The following is a 14,381-nucleotide window of genomic DNA, read 5'->3' as shown; positions in this document are numbered from 1 at the left end:
TAAATTAGCAGGTATTTACTTGTACTCACATTATATTATTATATAACATTACCACAAATTTAGCAGCATAAAACAATATGCATTTATTACCTCCCCTTTCTCTGGTTCAAGATTCAAGTTAAACCAGGCCCTCATGATCTAGCTGGGCCCTCTGTTTCGGGGTCTCACAAAGTCTTCTCTGAGGCTTGACTGGGAGAGGGGTCTGTTTCCAAGATCGCCTGGCTGTTAGCAGCATTCATTTCCTTGTGACTTGTAGGACTGAGAACTTCAGTTCCTTGCTGTCTGCTGAGCAGCACTACAGGGGCAGTGAATTATTTAATATGGCTCTTCCAGCCAGTCTCTAACTCCCACCAAACGACCTTTCCTTGAATGGGTCTGGTAAGAAGATGGGGGAGAGACTGAAAGGATTCAGCTGTAACTTCAAACACAATTCCCTGAAGTGACATTCTTCGGTGTATATAATGAGCCTTCTGAGAATGAGGAAGAGGGATTGTACTACCAGCAAGAGCCAGGAGTGGCGTGGGTCCTCAGGACCCAAGATCCTTATGCAGCGAACCTCCTGGATTCAGATGACAACTATACCATCACAGGAGCAGCAGCAGAACCAGGAGCCATGGAACAGAGTGATGGACTTCCCAACCCATGGAGCAAGCTGAGTGCTTTTGTGCAGGAGGCTGGTTTGCAGTAGGATCCCTTTGGGCACGTAACTGGGGAAGGTGGGCCTGCCAACCCACAGAAGTGAAACTGAGTGCCTTTGGGCTGAGGCTTACTGGATTTGGGTACCTTTGGGCACTTACTTTAAGGAGTTGGGTTTGCTGACCCTTGAAGCTTGAGCTGAATGCCTTGGGGCTGAATGCCCCTTTGGCATCACTTTGTAACTTTGTAACCTGTTCTGGTAAAAAACTACCCTGAGCATTTCTCACTGGCACTACAACTGGTTGACTTCCTTAATAAACCCTTTAATCATGAATTTTGTCTGTGAGTTTCTGTGTACCCTTCACAGTAGATACTGGAAATGAGGAAGGTAAAATAGTCGACACTAATTAAGTGAGAGCAGCCAGCCTCAGCTGCTTGGGACACTGTCGCTTGCAACATGGTCACGTGCTTCCACAAAGGCAGCTAGAGAGACAGCCTTTCCTAGCAGGAGTGATTTACAATCTTATGTAATATAATCATAAACACATAATTATGTCCATTATAGTTGCAGCAGTGTATTAGTTAGAAGCAAATCACAAGAATCATTCACACTCAAGGGAAAAAAATCATTATCCAAGGTGTGGATAATGGGAGGGGGAGAGGGTACAGCAGAGATCACCCTACTGTCTGTCCACCATATTACCCAAGAAAAATGATATCTGATGTCCACACAAATGTTTGTCGTCTATGAGATGTCATAAAATGTACATGAACTGTTGATCACAAAACTGATGCTCTGCTCCATATAACTTCACCCAATTAACAATAAAAAGTTAAAGAAAAAGAAAAACAATGACATTTTTTCATGAAAAAAGCAAATTCAGATACTCATCAATAAGTGACTGGATAAACTACGGTGTGTACATACAATGGGATATCCATCAATAAAAATAACTAAAGAAACAATGCAACGGTAGGGATGATTCTAAAAGTAATTGTCCTTTGTAAAAGAAGTCAGGCAGAATTGGCTTTAATATAAACGATTCCACTTAGACAAAATGCCAGGAAATATAAACTCATCTATAGGACACGAAGTATGAAAGTAGGGGTAGGAGTCCTGATGCTGTGGTGGCTATGCATTGGGCTGCTGACTGCAAGGTCTGGTGTTTGAACCCACCAGCTGCTGGAGAAAGACAGCTCTCTACTCCCTTAACGAGTTAACAATCTTTGAAACTCAAAGGGGCAGCTCGACCCTGTGTCCCATAGAGTCACTATGAGTCATCATTGATTTGATGGCAGTGAGTTACTTTGGGAAGAAAAGAAGAAGGGGGTAAGAAGCCAATGAGGGATCTTCTGCAGCTGGTGAGCAGGCTTATTGCTTGGTTGTGGTGCTAGGCTCCCAGATTGATACATCTATAAAAACGTATCAGACTGCACACTTTAGGTGTAGTGTCATGCGCTTCAATACAGCATTAAGTGATACTTGAATAAAGGTATTTTTTAAGTATTAAAAAAATAGAATCTACTTCCAACAAGGGTCCCATGTAATAATACCAACACACTATGTTAAAATCATTGTTAAATAATTTACCAGTGGATGTCAAGAAAAATATCGTAATCGTACAAAGTATTCAGGATAGGCTGTGTGAATGAGGTGGCAGTTTCAAGGACAGAAAAAGATTTTGATGGGTAAAGATGGAAATAAGGGAATTCCCTGGGCACAGATTAATTAATTAATACGTTTCCTCAACAAGCACTAATTGTCATTTGTGTACTCAAGCAGTATGCTTAGCATAGGATGACATTTTCAACGGTTCTTTACCAAACTTCAGACTGGGATTAATTAATTTGGGGATGGCCAAGGAGATTATGTTCAAATTTAACTGCTGTCTTCCTAACTGCTCCTAGTTAACACTTCACCTAAATCATTCTTTTCTCATCAAGGGAATAAAGAATTACATGAAACAGCAACAAAATATGCAAACAAATTTGATCAACATAAATTAACATAGTTTTATAATATAATTCATGTGCACTTGACTAATAGGTAATCAGTTTCAATATTGATATTTTAAGTAAAAAGCGAAAGTAAGTATTTCTGATTATTCTAAGCAAATAACCCTCTTAACTACCTTAGGAATCCACTATCTCTTTTGAAGAATTGAGTTACAAGTAACAATGTGACTTATTATCCAAACTTCTAAGAGCGATAAACTAAAAACTCACTGCCATCGAGTGGATTCAGACTCAGAGTGACCAGATAGGGTACTGGTAGAATTGCTCTCCCGGGTTTCTGAGACTGTAACTCTATGAGAGTAGAAAGCTTCTTTTTGCTGCCTCAGCCAGGACAGTAGTGATCAAGTCCAGGACAGTAGTGAACAAGTCCAAGTCCAAGTGCTTCATCAGTGCTATACAACACCCTGGATTTATCATCCTTCTGTGTGGCGTGGCTTTTCTGAAAGGGACTGTCCAACTAAGTTGCAGGTAGGGTGGGTTGGGCTCTCCACTACATCTCCACCCCTTCACATTGATTTGGTGGCTTATTTGTGAACTTCTGATACCTTTTCCCATCTATACCTCATGATCACACAGGTTGATGTGCTTCTTCCTTGTGGGCTTTGTTGCTTCCCTGCTAAATGGCCGCTTGTTTGACTACAAGCCTTTAAAGCCTCAGACACTACATCTTTTAATAGCAGGGCACCATCAGCTTTCTTCACCACATTTGCTACATTCAGCACCCATTTTGTCTTCAGTGATTGTGTCAGGAAGGTGATATCATAAAATGCCACGTTATTGGAACAAACCATTTTTGTACTGAGGTAAGCTTAGAGGCCCAAGTCCATCTGCTTCCTTGTTGCATTTGCATTTATATAAATATATAAACACATACCTATATTTAAAGTCCCTGAGGAATCCCAATTGTAGACTTTTGACTCCGGGGCGGGTGGGGGGGGAGGGCAGCACTTGGCATCCCATCTGATCTTGCTGGGGTTATGCACAAGAGAACCACAGTGACCATCTAAAGGTGAAAGTGGGTAGGAGGGTGCCTAGATGCCTAGACAGCTCCATCCCTGTCTGCAGGATTAGCAATGGGGACTTTTAGGATGTGTGCCATTTGGACACGAATGCTGAAGACCAAAGGGGTGTATGTGTTGTTAGGTAAGTGGGACCCGGGATATGGAACACTGAAAGCAAAGGGGACTGGACAAATGGATTATAACATGTCCTTCTTGCTAATTTCCAGAGAGATAGTCATCTGCCCTGCGTGAGGATCCCTGATAGAATTGTGACTATTAGTGTGTTCTTTATGTGTGTTTATCTATACAAGATAGGAAATACTACAGAGACAGCAAAAGGAGCAATGGTGCCTGGGGGCATGGGAGAGGAGGTAGTGGCAGGGAGGAGAGCGGTGAGACAATAAAGACCGGTAAAGGGGAATAGGAAGGGTTCTAAACTGGGTGGCAAGAAGGATATGGCTTTTCTGGTCGTGTCTCATCAATAGAATTGTATCTGAGAGGTGAACAATGGGTAAACATGATGGTGGGGCAGGAGGAAAGAAAAAGAAAAAGACGAAACACAAAAGAAGAAAGAGAAATATATATATATTTAAGTATACATATATAAATATATTATGATTTGAATTGGAATCTTTGATGTGGGCTTTGGGAAATTAAAATCTAGTGGATTACCATGTGTGGGATTTAAAGAAATCTTGGCATTTAAAGAGATCATTGAAGACTATTCCGATTTTAAAGTTCTATATGCAATAAATGAGTTTTTAATATGGAATGGTATTGATATTAATAAATTATTCATTAATAATGATATTGTAATTACACAGGAGGGTGTCCTTATTTTTAGGAGATACATGTAGATGAATTCATGTGGAAGGGGTGTTTTACTTTAAACTGATTCAGGGATACTACATATGACATATATGGAATATATATTTATGTATATCTAAATATATAAACTTGTATACCCCCGAACTGCTTTATTAGGTGCATATACATAATAAAGCAGGTTGTGGGTATATAAGTGTTTGTGTATTATTTTTTTCATTTTTCTGTACATTTTGAAATTTTTCTTAATACCAAGAGAGAAAGAAAATTAGGAAAAATATTTGCGTTTATAGATAAGATAGCAAGATTGCTATTCAATGGCTTTTAAGAACTATGACCATGGATTGTGATAAGAGTTGTATGAGCCCCTAATAAAACGATTAAAAAAAGAACTATGACCAAAAAAATAACAAGTAAAAGGACTACTAGAAAATCTAGTCGGTACCTCTTGGAAATTTTTCCTGAGCAAAAATTAAAGTGACTATTTTATTTAAGCTGTAGAATTGTTTAAAATAGTCTTATTTTCACAACATCCTAAATATATAGCAATAATGGCTTGAGTAATTTTGGGTGCAATGGTTATTATACTCAAGGGAAGGATTAATTTAATTTAATTGTCATTAAAATCATCATTCGATTCTGCTGCTCCGTTTGAGCTGCTAACTCCTCAGGCGAGAATCTGGGCTTTTTACTTCTGTAAAGAGGTACAGTCTCAGAAACCAGTTATGAGCTGGTGGAATCCATTCAATGGCAGTGAGTTGGGTTTTGGTTTATACAACTACATAAATTCAAACCCAGCTCACAGTCATCAATGCTGACTCATAGCATCCCTCTGTGGGTTTCCCAGACTATAACTGTTTACAGGAGTAAAAAGCCCAGTCTTTCTCCTGTGGAGCTGCCAACCATGGGGATCGCAGCCCAACATGTAACAATTATACCACCAGGGCTCCTACTATATAACTAGGTACAAAAAAAAAAGAATTCAAAATTGCTTATACATTAACTATTTATGGATTCTTGTGTAGAGAGCTATAAGTTTATACAGTGTATGCAGTTTACACAGAAAGTGCTATCTGAAAGTCAGGTTTTGTTGCTTTAATTTCTTTTTATTTTTTTAATTTCAACTTTTGCTAGCGATTTTGTGCTTACTGCATTAAAAATAAAAACCTGTCAACTTTGACCAGACGGCGAGTAAAAGTTACCTTGTAACTAGGTGAAAAAACGGAGTAAGACTTGTGGGGCCTCCTATGAGGGATGCTTAACCTACTTCCTAAATAATGGTCACAGAATCGTTTTACTAATTACCAGTATAACAAACATTGCGTGCAAAATGTGTTGCCCAAACAGTACAGGTGCACCTATCTCCAGGTGCGTGTTGACTGCACTTACATAATGATAGCAGGAAGACGACTACCTGTCATATAATACGGGCATCTCAGCCTTTCCCCGGAGAAATGCTTCTAGCCTTGGGTCGTCCCTCAGTTCCCCCAGAAGCCGACGGCTCCAAGGTCCCAGGGGTGGGAGAACACCGTTCCCGAGCCGGGGAGGCTGGACACTGACCTCGCGCAGGGCGAGGTTTCCGAGGCCCTTTGCTACCACCGCGCGGAGCCCGCCTCGTCCCGGGGCCCCGGAGGATTCTGCGGTTGCTAGGCTGGTTGCTAAGGCACCAACGGTCTCTCAGGAAGAGCAGGTGGTGCGCTCCCTATTTGGAGCCGTCCTGGTTCCGCTCTGAGTGGAGCACATTCGTTCCGGGGGCCACCGTCAGCGCGCTAATCAGAGCGACGGGAAAGCGAGAAGCTGGGAGGGACGCCTGTGCGCCGCAGAGGATTGTGGGAAGGGGTTGTCTCCAATTTCTCCTCCCCCCTCCTCTCCGCCCGGCCAAGATGTCTGACATGGAGGATGATTTCATGTGCGATGATGAGGAGGACTACGACCTGGTGAGGCGCAGGGAGCGGAACCTTGGGGCGGGAGGCGGCGCCTGACTTTTGGGGTCAGGGCAGGGGGCCGCTGCGGCCTCTCTCCGTGGAGCGTGTGCTTCTCCCAGCCTCTCCCGGTGCGGTGACAGGACTGGTTTACCTCCTCCCGCTTCGCGCACCGGGCCCGGACCCTGCTTCCCCAGCCTGGGGGAGGGGAGGGTGGAGGAGGCAGCGTCGGTGGTCCTGGGCGTTGCGCTCCACGTCCGAGTGTACTCCCCGTTTAGGCCGACACCCCTCGCCCCAGGGGCCGAACTCTGGGTGCCTCCCACCCCCTCTGACCCTGGGCGAATCGTCTAGGCCCCGGCTCTGCTCCGTCGGCTCCAACAGTTCGGGTCCTTCTTTACTCTCGGACTGAGCGAAAGCGAAATGCTGGACGGAGGAGCTGGAAATTGAGGGACCCTTACTGGCCCCGGGCCTAACTCCAAACGCCACTTTGGCGTCTCCCGGAGACGCGCTCAGATAATCTTGTTGAGGGTTAGTCTTGCTCTGGAGTAACGGGTGATGGAAGAAACCCAAAGCAGAGGTGAATCCCCCCAAACCCATGGTCGTGGAGTCAGCGAGCCTGGAGGACAAAGTAGAACTGCCCCTTCCTTTATGGGAAAACTCGCCCACCTTTCTCCCGTGGACAGCTATGGATTCGAACCTTTCGGTTACGCTCAACTACTGCACCGCTTGGGATGCTTCGAACATAATAGCTGACCGGGAAGGGAGGAAAGTTAACCGCTGAGGGAGGTGGTCTTGCTTTATTTGGGGTGTTGGGTTTTGTTTTTTTCTGAAGGGGCTAGATCGCTTCTTCCTTGATGTAGAATTTTCCCAGTGTTCAAAATTTAAAATATCAACAGTGTGGAAACTAACGAATTCATCAAGCCGAATGATGCCTTTTAAAGATTCAGGGTTAAATTCATGATCGGATTTACAGGTTTAAAGAATAACCCAAACGTTCCGGGTTGCTATTCAAAAAGTTGGCAACATATGTACAAATGTGCCTGATAAAATGGATGTGTGGATTGTTAAAAGAGCTGTAAGAGCCCCCAATAAAATGATTTTTTTTTTTCTTAAAAAAAGGGGACAGGGGTGATCTTTGTGGGAACGAAGAAAAGTTATTTGTACAAAGAATTCTCATCAGCTTTGCTATGTTTATTTGTTTTATGGGACTTTTTAGTGCCAGAAATTCATATTAGTACCGGTATGTTGCATTAAATTAGTGTATACCTTCTCGTCTGATGGTAATCATTTCTAGTTAATCACCCATTTTTAAAAGACTGGGTATTTCAACGGAACCGGAAAATATGCTTGCTATGACTTGAGAGTCAGAAATTTTTATAATTCTTCGAGTTAAGTGTAGAATTCTAATGATTATGATTTTAGACTTACATTTTGATTTGTACAAACCAAATAGGTTACAGGTAGGCTGTTATGTATGTATTTTTGTTTACTTGTTTATACATTTATTTATGTTAAAGGTGTTTTGTAACCTTCAAAATGTTATATTCAAATGTGTACTTTTTTGTATAAATCATTTTATGGGGGCTCTTACTGCTCTTACAGCAATTCATATATCAATTTTATCAAGCATATTTGTACATATGTTGCCATCATCATTTTCAAAACATTTTCTTTCTACTTCAGCCCTTGGTGTGAGTGCCTCTTTTTTCCTCTCCCTCCTTTCCCCTCCCATCTTCGTGAACCCTTGATAAATTATAATTATTTTCATATCTTATACCGTCCACTGTTTCCCTTCATGCACATTTCTGTTGTTTGTCCCCTTGGCGGTGGGGGGTGGGATGGTGAGAGGGGCGTGTAATACGTCTCGTCTATCATAGCGATTGGTTTCCCCTTCCCCCCCCCCAACTTTCCCCCTACCCTTATGGTATGGCAACTCCTATTTTTGTACCTGAGGGGTGTGTTGAGAGCTCTTCCCTGTGCCAGTGTACATGCTCTGGTGTAGCTGGATGTGTAGGGTAGAACTGGGGTCGTGATAGTCGGGGTAAAGAAGCATTAAGGAACTAGAGAATGTTGTATGTTCAGTAGTGCTCTACTGTACCCTGGCTGGCTCTTCCCCTGCCTTGTGATCCTTCTATGAGTGGGTGTTCAGTTGTCTACAAATGGGCTTTGGGCCTCTATTCACATGTATATTGTTTGAATTTTTAAATCTTTCTGCTCACCTCTTTCCTGAAGAATATTGATTACATTACTTTATCAGCTCTATAATTAATTTGAAAATTATCATTAAGGAATAACTGTGAGAATCGTATTGTCCCATGAAATGCTCAATTTCTGCAAGAATTTTAATTAAATCTAGTGTTAAATACAGCTCTTTCCCAGCCATTAAGGGTCCAACATACATGTTCAGTATAATGAAGTTGAATATGTAGTTACTTTAACAGATTTTTTTATTTCTAACCACCACCACCCCGTATACCCCCCCAAAAAAGGTGTAAGATTTTACATTACTACAAAATTAGATGAAATAATGTTCAGGATTCTGCTGCCTGTCTCTAACATGGTCACCTAGATTTCCAATCTGCTGTCAAGTAGTGGAAACTTTATTACTGCATCTGATAACAGCTACACTGTTTGTTGTCAGAAAATTCAATTAGTTTTTTAACTGACTTCCTTAGCCAATTTCCACAAATTGTTATATTTTTTTAAAATACTTAAGGGGACTGGTTCATAACATTCATAATTTCATGTTGCTAAAGAGAAGGTTGTTTGGGGTTTTTTGCTTTTGTTAAGTAGTCATTTTTCAGGATCAATTTTCTGCCTTTGAGAATTTAGAGTTTACCGAATTGGTCCATTAGAACAATATTTATTTTTTAATGTAGCCTTTATTTGGAAAATTTGCTATCATATCATTTTTTAAATATATTAGAGTATTTTGGACCACTTGGTTAGAGCATAACTTTTATAAGTTTATTGCTATATACCAACCAATGTAGGCATGTTGCAGAGATATTGCAGGTTCACTTTCATATCACTGCACAGTACAGCACACAACAAAAATTTTGTGCATATAAAATGTTTACACTGTATTCTGTTAAGGTATGCAGTGGCTTTATGAAAAAGTTTGACAGTCTAAAAGTGAATGCATACTGTTGGGGGAAATGGTGCTGATCGACTTGCTACACTTGACTGATGCTGGGTGACCATGCAACTTGGATTTCTTAAAAAGTGTAATACATATATCCAAAATTTACTTGATTTTGTTCTTTCCCTATCTAGTTGAAATTAATTGGACTGCTACCTGGAAAAGTAAAAATCTGTTTCAAAGACTATAGTGTTTATCCCCCTCCACCACCCCCCACCCCAAAAAAAGATGTTCTCAGTGTCTAGGAAAAAGAGAGGACAGTCTTGATAAAAGAAGGAGAAACAGAAATGTGGAAGAATTCTCCACGCTTGACCGTTTGTTCCAGTAACGTTTCATTTTTATTAGCGGTAGAAGCTGGAGCTTTTCTTAGTAGTCTTAGGTCATAGTAAATGGGCAATTGGGAGATGGTACTGGTAAAAGCTAGTTTTGCAGATTTATCGATTGTATGCTAGTCTCAACTATAATACCATTCATTAAGTTGATTACACTACTGATAAGTTAACGATATTGTAATTCTAATTCTATTCTAGTATGAAATATGTAATTCTTTTAGTTAGAATTTGAGAGACTGGCATTATGCCAAAAGTTATTCAATAGTACCTGGGAATTGCTTAAGTAAGAGTCCCTACATGGTACAAAAAGTTAGTTAATATGGTCAGCTAACCCAAAGGATGGAGATGGGAACGGGTATTTAGGTAGCTTTGGTGGCAGTGTAGAGTAAGCCTTGAACTGCTAACTGCAAGTCAGCATTTCAAACCCCCCTCTGTGTTTCCATAAAGATTATAGCTTTGGAAACACTACATGGGTTGGAGTTGACTTGGCGGAAGTAGATTTGGTTTTGTTCTGTATTTGGATAAGTATTTAAAGTATTATAAAGAATAAAATGATCTGAAAGTAATAGTAATTCCACTTGGTTGAATACCAAGATCTGTGTCCTGTTGTATTTCTTTTGTCAAGCTCATAGTTGAAGTGAGTAAGTAGATGTTACTAGTGTGTAGTTTTAATGCCCTAAAATTGTACTATGCTTTTTTTAGTGGGGAGGGAGATGAGTCTCATTTTACCTCTAGGGCTTCTATAGAAATCTCTTCATTTGCCACTATCTTAATCAAGTCAGTGGATAAATGATGAGTTGAGAGTTTTGTTTTCTGTGTTCAAAATAACCATAGAAGGTGGTTTATTTAGAAAATGGAAAAATGATGCTTAGATCTTGAGGAAAGAATTTAGGGTCAATTTAAATTAAAAATAAAATAAAATAAACCCAGTGGTAGTAGGAAGCGGTAGATGAAATATGGGACAAGGATACAGGAATAACCTTTAGGAATTTCTGTGTTCAGTAAGGACTAACATGTTAATTATTGGGTAGATAAAGGAGCTTTGTATTAGGCCAATACTACTCATTTATCTGGACATTTTACATTTACAACAGTAGTAAAAAGTCTCTCTGTTGCCCATTAAATAGGGAGCTGAGGGGAGGGGAGGAGGGTGAGTATTGTGAGAGGGTGTGAGACCCAGGACCACCAGCTGTTTATGTTGCCAGGTTGGGTGGAGGAGTCATTCAAGCTGCAGCCTCTGCTGCTGGGCCCAGGTAGCTGGGCCTCACTTATGCACAAGGCTTTGTCTTAGCAGCTGCTTAATGGGAAGATGGAGAGATGGGGTTGCTATGGTGACGGTTAAGGTACAGTGTGGAGCTCCCTGCAGCCAGTTACATGAGGGCTCTTTGGAGGGCTGTGGGCAGTGGGGGTGGGGGGGGCACACTACCCATCCAACTCTCACAGAAAGGCCTGGTCTTTAGTATCTAACTATGCCATTAAGTGTGAAGTTAGTGGATAATTTTGCTATGAGACTATTGTCCCAATGACTTACTATTACCTGACAACTATAAATTAGGAATCTTAAGTGATTACTTGTTTTATGGTCTGGGCAAAATATCTGGGCTGCACAGATATTTGGAATTGTACATGTAGCCTTCATGAAGGTATTAGGCATTACAGTTAGGGTTTTAAGAAAAGTAACATGTTTCCATTCAGGCATTGTCTACTTAGAAGTAGTCATTGGAGATACAAGTTAACAATAGTGGGGGAATGCTTCTCAGGGCAAATGATGAGACATAATGGCCATTAGGTGTATCCATGGGATGTGCCAGCATTTTAACATGTTTCCAATCATTGGTTTTCTTTAGCGTACTCAATGATATACGTGGCTTCAATACATTATGTTGGTCCAGACTCTTAGGTACGAGGGACAGAAATGCAAGTCAGACTAGCTTAAACTAAAAGCACATATGTCTGTTCACATTACTAGGATATACCATTCTGGTAGATTCATGGGCACAGATGGTGACACAAGGCTCTTTCTGTTCTGCTTCTCCTTGGACCATGTTCCTCACTGTGCTTGCTTAATTTACTTTCTTTTTTTTTTTTTTAACATTTTATTAGGGGCTCATACAACTGTTATCCCAATCCATACACACATCAATTGTGTAAAGCGCATTTGTACATCGTTTCTCAAAACATTTTCTCTCCATTTAAACCCCCGACATTAGGTCCTCATTTTTCCCCTCTCTCCCCGCTCCCCCCTCCCGCGTGAGCCCTTGATAGTTTATAAATGGGTATTTTGTCATATCTTGCCCTGTCCGACGTCTCCCTTCATCCACTTTTCGGTTGTCTGTCCCCCAGGGAGGAGGTCACACACAGTTCCATGTAATCGGTTCCCTCTTTCCTACCCCTTCTCCCTTTACCCTCCCTGTTTTGCCACTCACACCACTGGTCCTATAGGGCTCATCCGTCCTGGATTCCCTGTATTTTCAGTTCCTATCTGTACCAGTGTACCTCCTCTGGTCTAGCCAGACTTGCAAAATCGAATTCGAGTCATGGTAGTGGGAGCGGGGAGGAAACATTTAGGAACTAGAGGAAAGTTGTATTTCTCATCAGTTACATCGCACCCTGACTGGCTAATTTACTTTCTGTAACGAGCCATCATCCAAGTATCATAAGCCCAAACTTCTATTGGCCCAACTGAGGTCTGTGTGCCTTTCTGTACACCACTCACTGTAGAGGGAGGTGCTTGCTGGTCCTCTGTGGATGAGGCATTGTAATGAGAATGCACACCAGGGCCACAGGAGGGGAAGCATGAGTCACCAGGGCTCTATCCAGTGAATACCTGTCTACTACAAATGTAGGTTTAAAAATACGCAAGACCATGGAAGCCTTATTTGTTGGGTGAGAAAATACAGGTAAAAGGCCTGGACGTAAATTATGAATTATTTCTATCTTTTTTTTTTTTCAGTCTTGTTTTTAAATTTTACTTCTTCCAAACAGTGAACTTCTATTATTTTTATGGCAGGAGGCAAAGAGCTGCAGTGTGCAGAGAACAGTTACTTTCATTTGGTCTTGGGCACTCAACAGTAATTGCCACTGCTCAAAAAAATTTTAAGACTTCCTTTTACAAACTTGTCCTTGGAACCTGAAGCATGATTAAGCTAGCTATGTAAATAGGTAATGCATGCCCATGATCCAAAACAAAATTATAAAAATGTATACAATGAAAGTTCCTTATTGCCCGTCTGCCCAGTTCCCTTTTCTCCCCATAGGCATTTATAAAGACTCACATCCTTTTCTTTAAAAAGCATAATGTAGACATCTACATAGTGTTCTATATTTTGCGTTTTATTTTTCTTAGAGGTGATTATGTAAGTATTAAATTACCTACTCATTGCTCACTGATTGTATATGTGTACTATGTTTATTGATATGCACTTGGCCTGTTTTCAGTGTTTCACTGTTAGAAACTGTGCAGCTTTGGGGGTTGTTCTTTGTTTAACAACTTACGCTGTTAGCCAGGCTTTGTCTTTTGAATGGGTTTAGTTGAAAAATATATTCAGAGCCAGGTTTGTTAAATACATTAGATCTTCAAACTAGATCCCACTTTTGTAGATTAAGAACACCTGACCTTAATAAAATGGGCACTGTGAAGTGTTTGGAAGTGTTACTAACCTACAGGGGTACCATTGGAATAATTCTATTGCCCACTAAAGTTACTATTCCACAGAATTTATTGATTTGGGGTATAAGTCTTGGTGGGTCTACAAAAAGGCCTATTGAATTATTTCTTCGGTGTACTCTGTAAAGTTAACATGAAGTAGTACAAACAAGGGTAATGAAAATGATCTCGTAAATTTTGGATGTCCAATAAAGTGAATTTATATATTAAATCTTAGAATGAACTCATGTTACCTTTAGTGGGAAATAGAAATTTCCCCTGGGGTTTCACTCTCAAACTTCACAGAGAGGTATATCATTGGGTGGCTCACTTAAATATATAGGACAGATTGTTGAGAGTGTTAGAACTAGAACCCAGGTCTGTGACTTATGATGGACAAATAAAAGGATGGTCTAATTTACACCATTAGAATGGAATTCCGTAAAGTTTAGATAGTTGTGAGTGGCTAAACCACAAATGGCTACCTAGGACTTAGATTATGGCTGAATTTTAAGATTAATGGGACATGGCCCACCTCTCTCTCGTGTGTCCAGACCAAAACCAGACTGCCCCTGTGAGTTTCCGAGACAATCTTTTCTGGAGTAGAAAGCCTCATCCAGCAGAAGAAAGATGGAGCTTTCCATTTCTGTAAAAGAGGTACAGGCTTGGAAACGCACAGGGGCAGTTCTACCTGAACCTATAGGCTTGCTCTGAGCCGGCATTGACTGGATGGCAATGAGTGGGTTGAGTATCAGGTGTAAGCTGCACTTTTGCCTGTATGTAAAGCAGGCAGCCTCCACCTGCTACTACCAAATGCTCTGAAGAAAATGTCATAGAAAGTTCTGGGTATAGAGTGGGAGG

The 14,381-nt window shown here is 41.0% G+C and overlaps 1 protein-coding gene across 2 annotated transcripts in view; it reads left to right on the top strand.

Moving 5' to 3' along the window:
* Positions 1 to 6,345: 6,345 nt before the first annotated feature.
* The window catches only part of COPS2 (COP9 signalosome subunit 2), a 30,765-nt gene continuing 22,729 nt past the window's right edge, over positions 6,346 to 14,381 (top strand). For both annotated transcript variants that reach the window (XM_004709421.2, XM_004709420.2), the window contains exon 1: positions 6,346 to 6,415. In XM_004709421.2, the coding sequence (XP_004709478.1) occupies positions 6,362 to 6,415 (54 nt within the window). In that variant the 5' untranslated portion in view covers positions 6,346 to 6,361. The remainder of the gene's footprint in view (positions 6,416 to 14,381) is intronic.

The sequence above is a fragment of the Echinops telfairi genome, unplaced genomic scaffold (assembly GCF_000313985.2).
Source record: "Echinops telfairi isolate 266 unplaced genomic scaffold, ASM31398v2 ScPeMD7_8;HRSCAF=38, whole genome shotgun sequence".
In the NCBI taxonomy this organism is placed as follows: Eukaryota; Metazoa; Chordata; class Mammalia; order Afrosoricida; family Tenrecidae; genus Echinops; species Echinops telfairi.
Note: the sequence above shows the minus strand (reverse complement) of the source record. Positions and strands in the feature narration are given on the sequence as shown.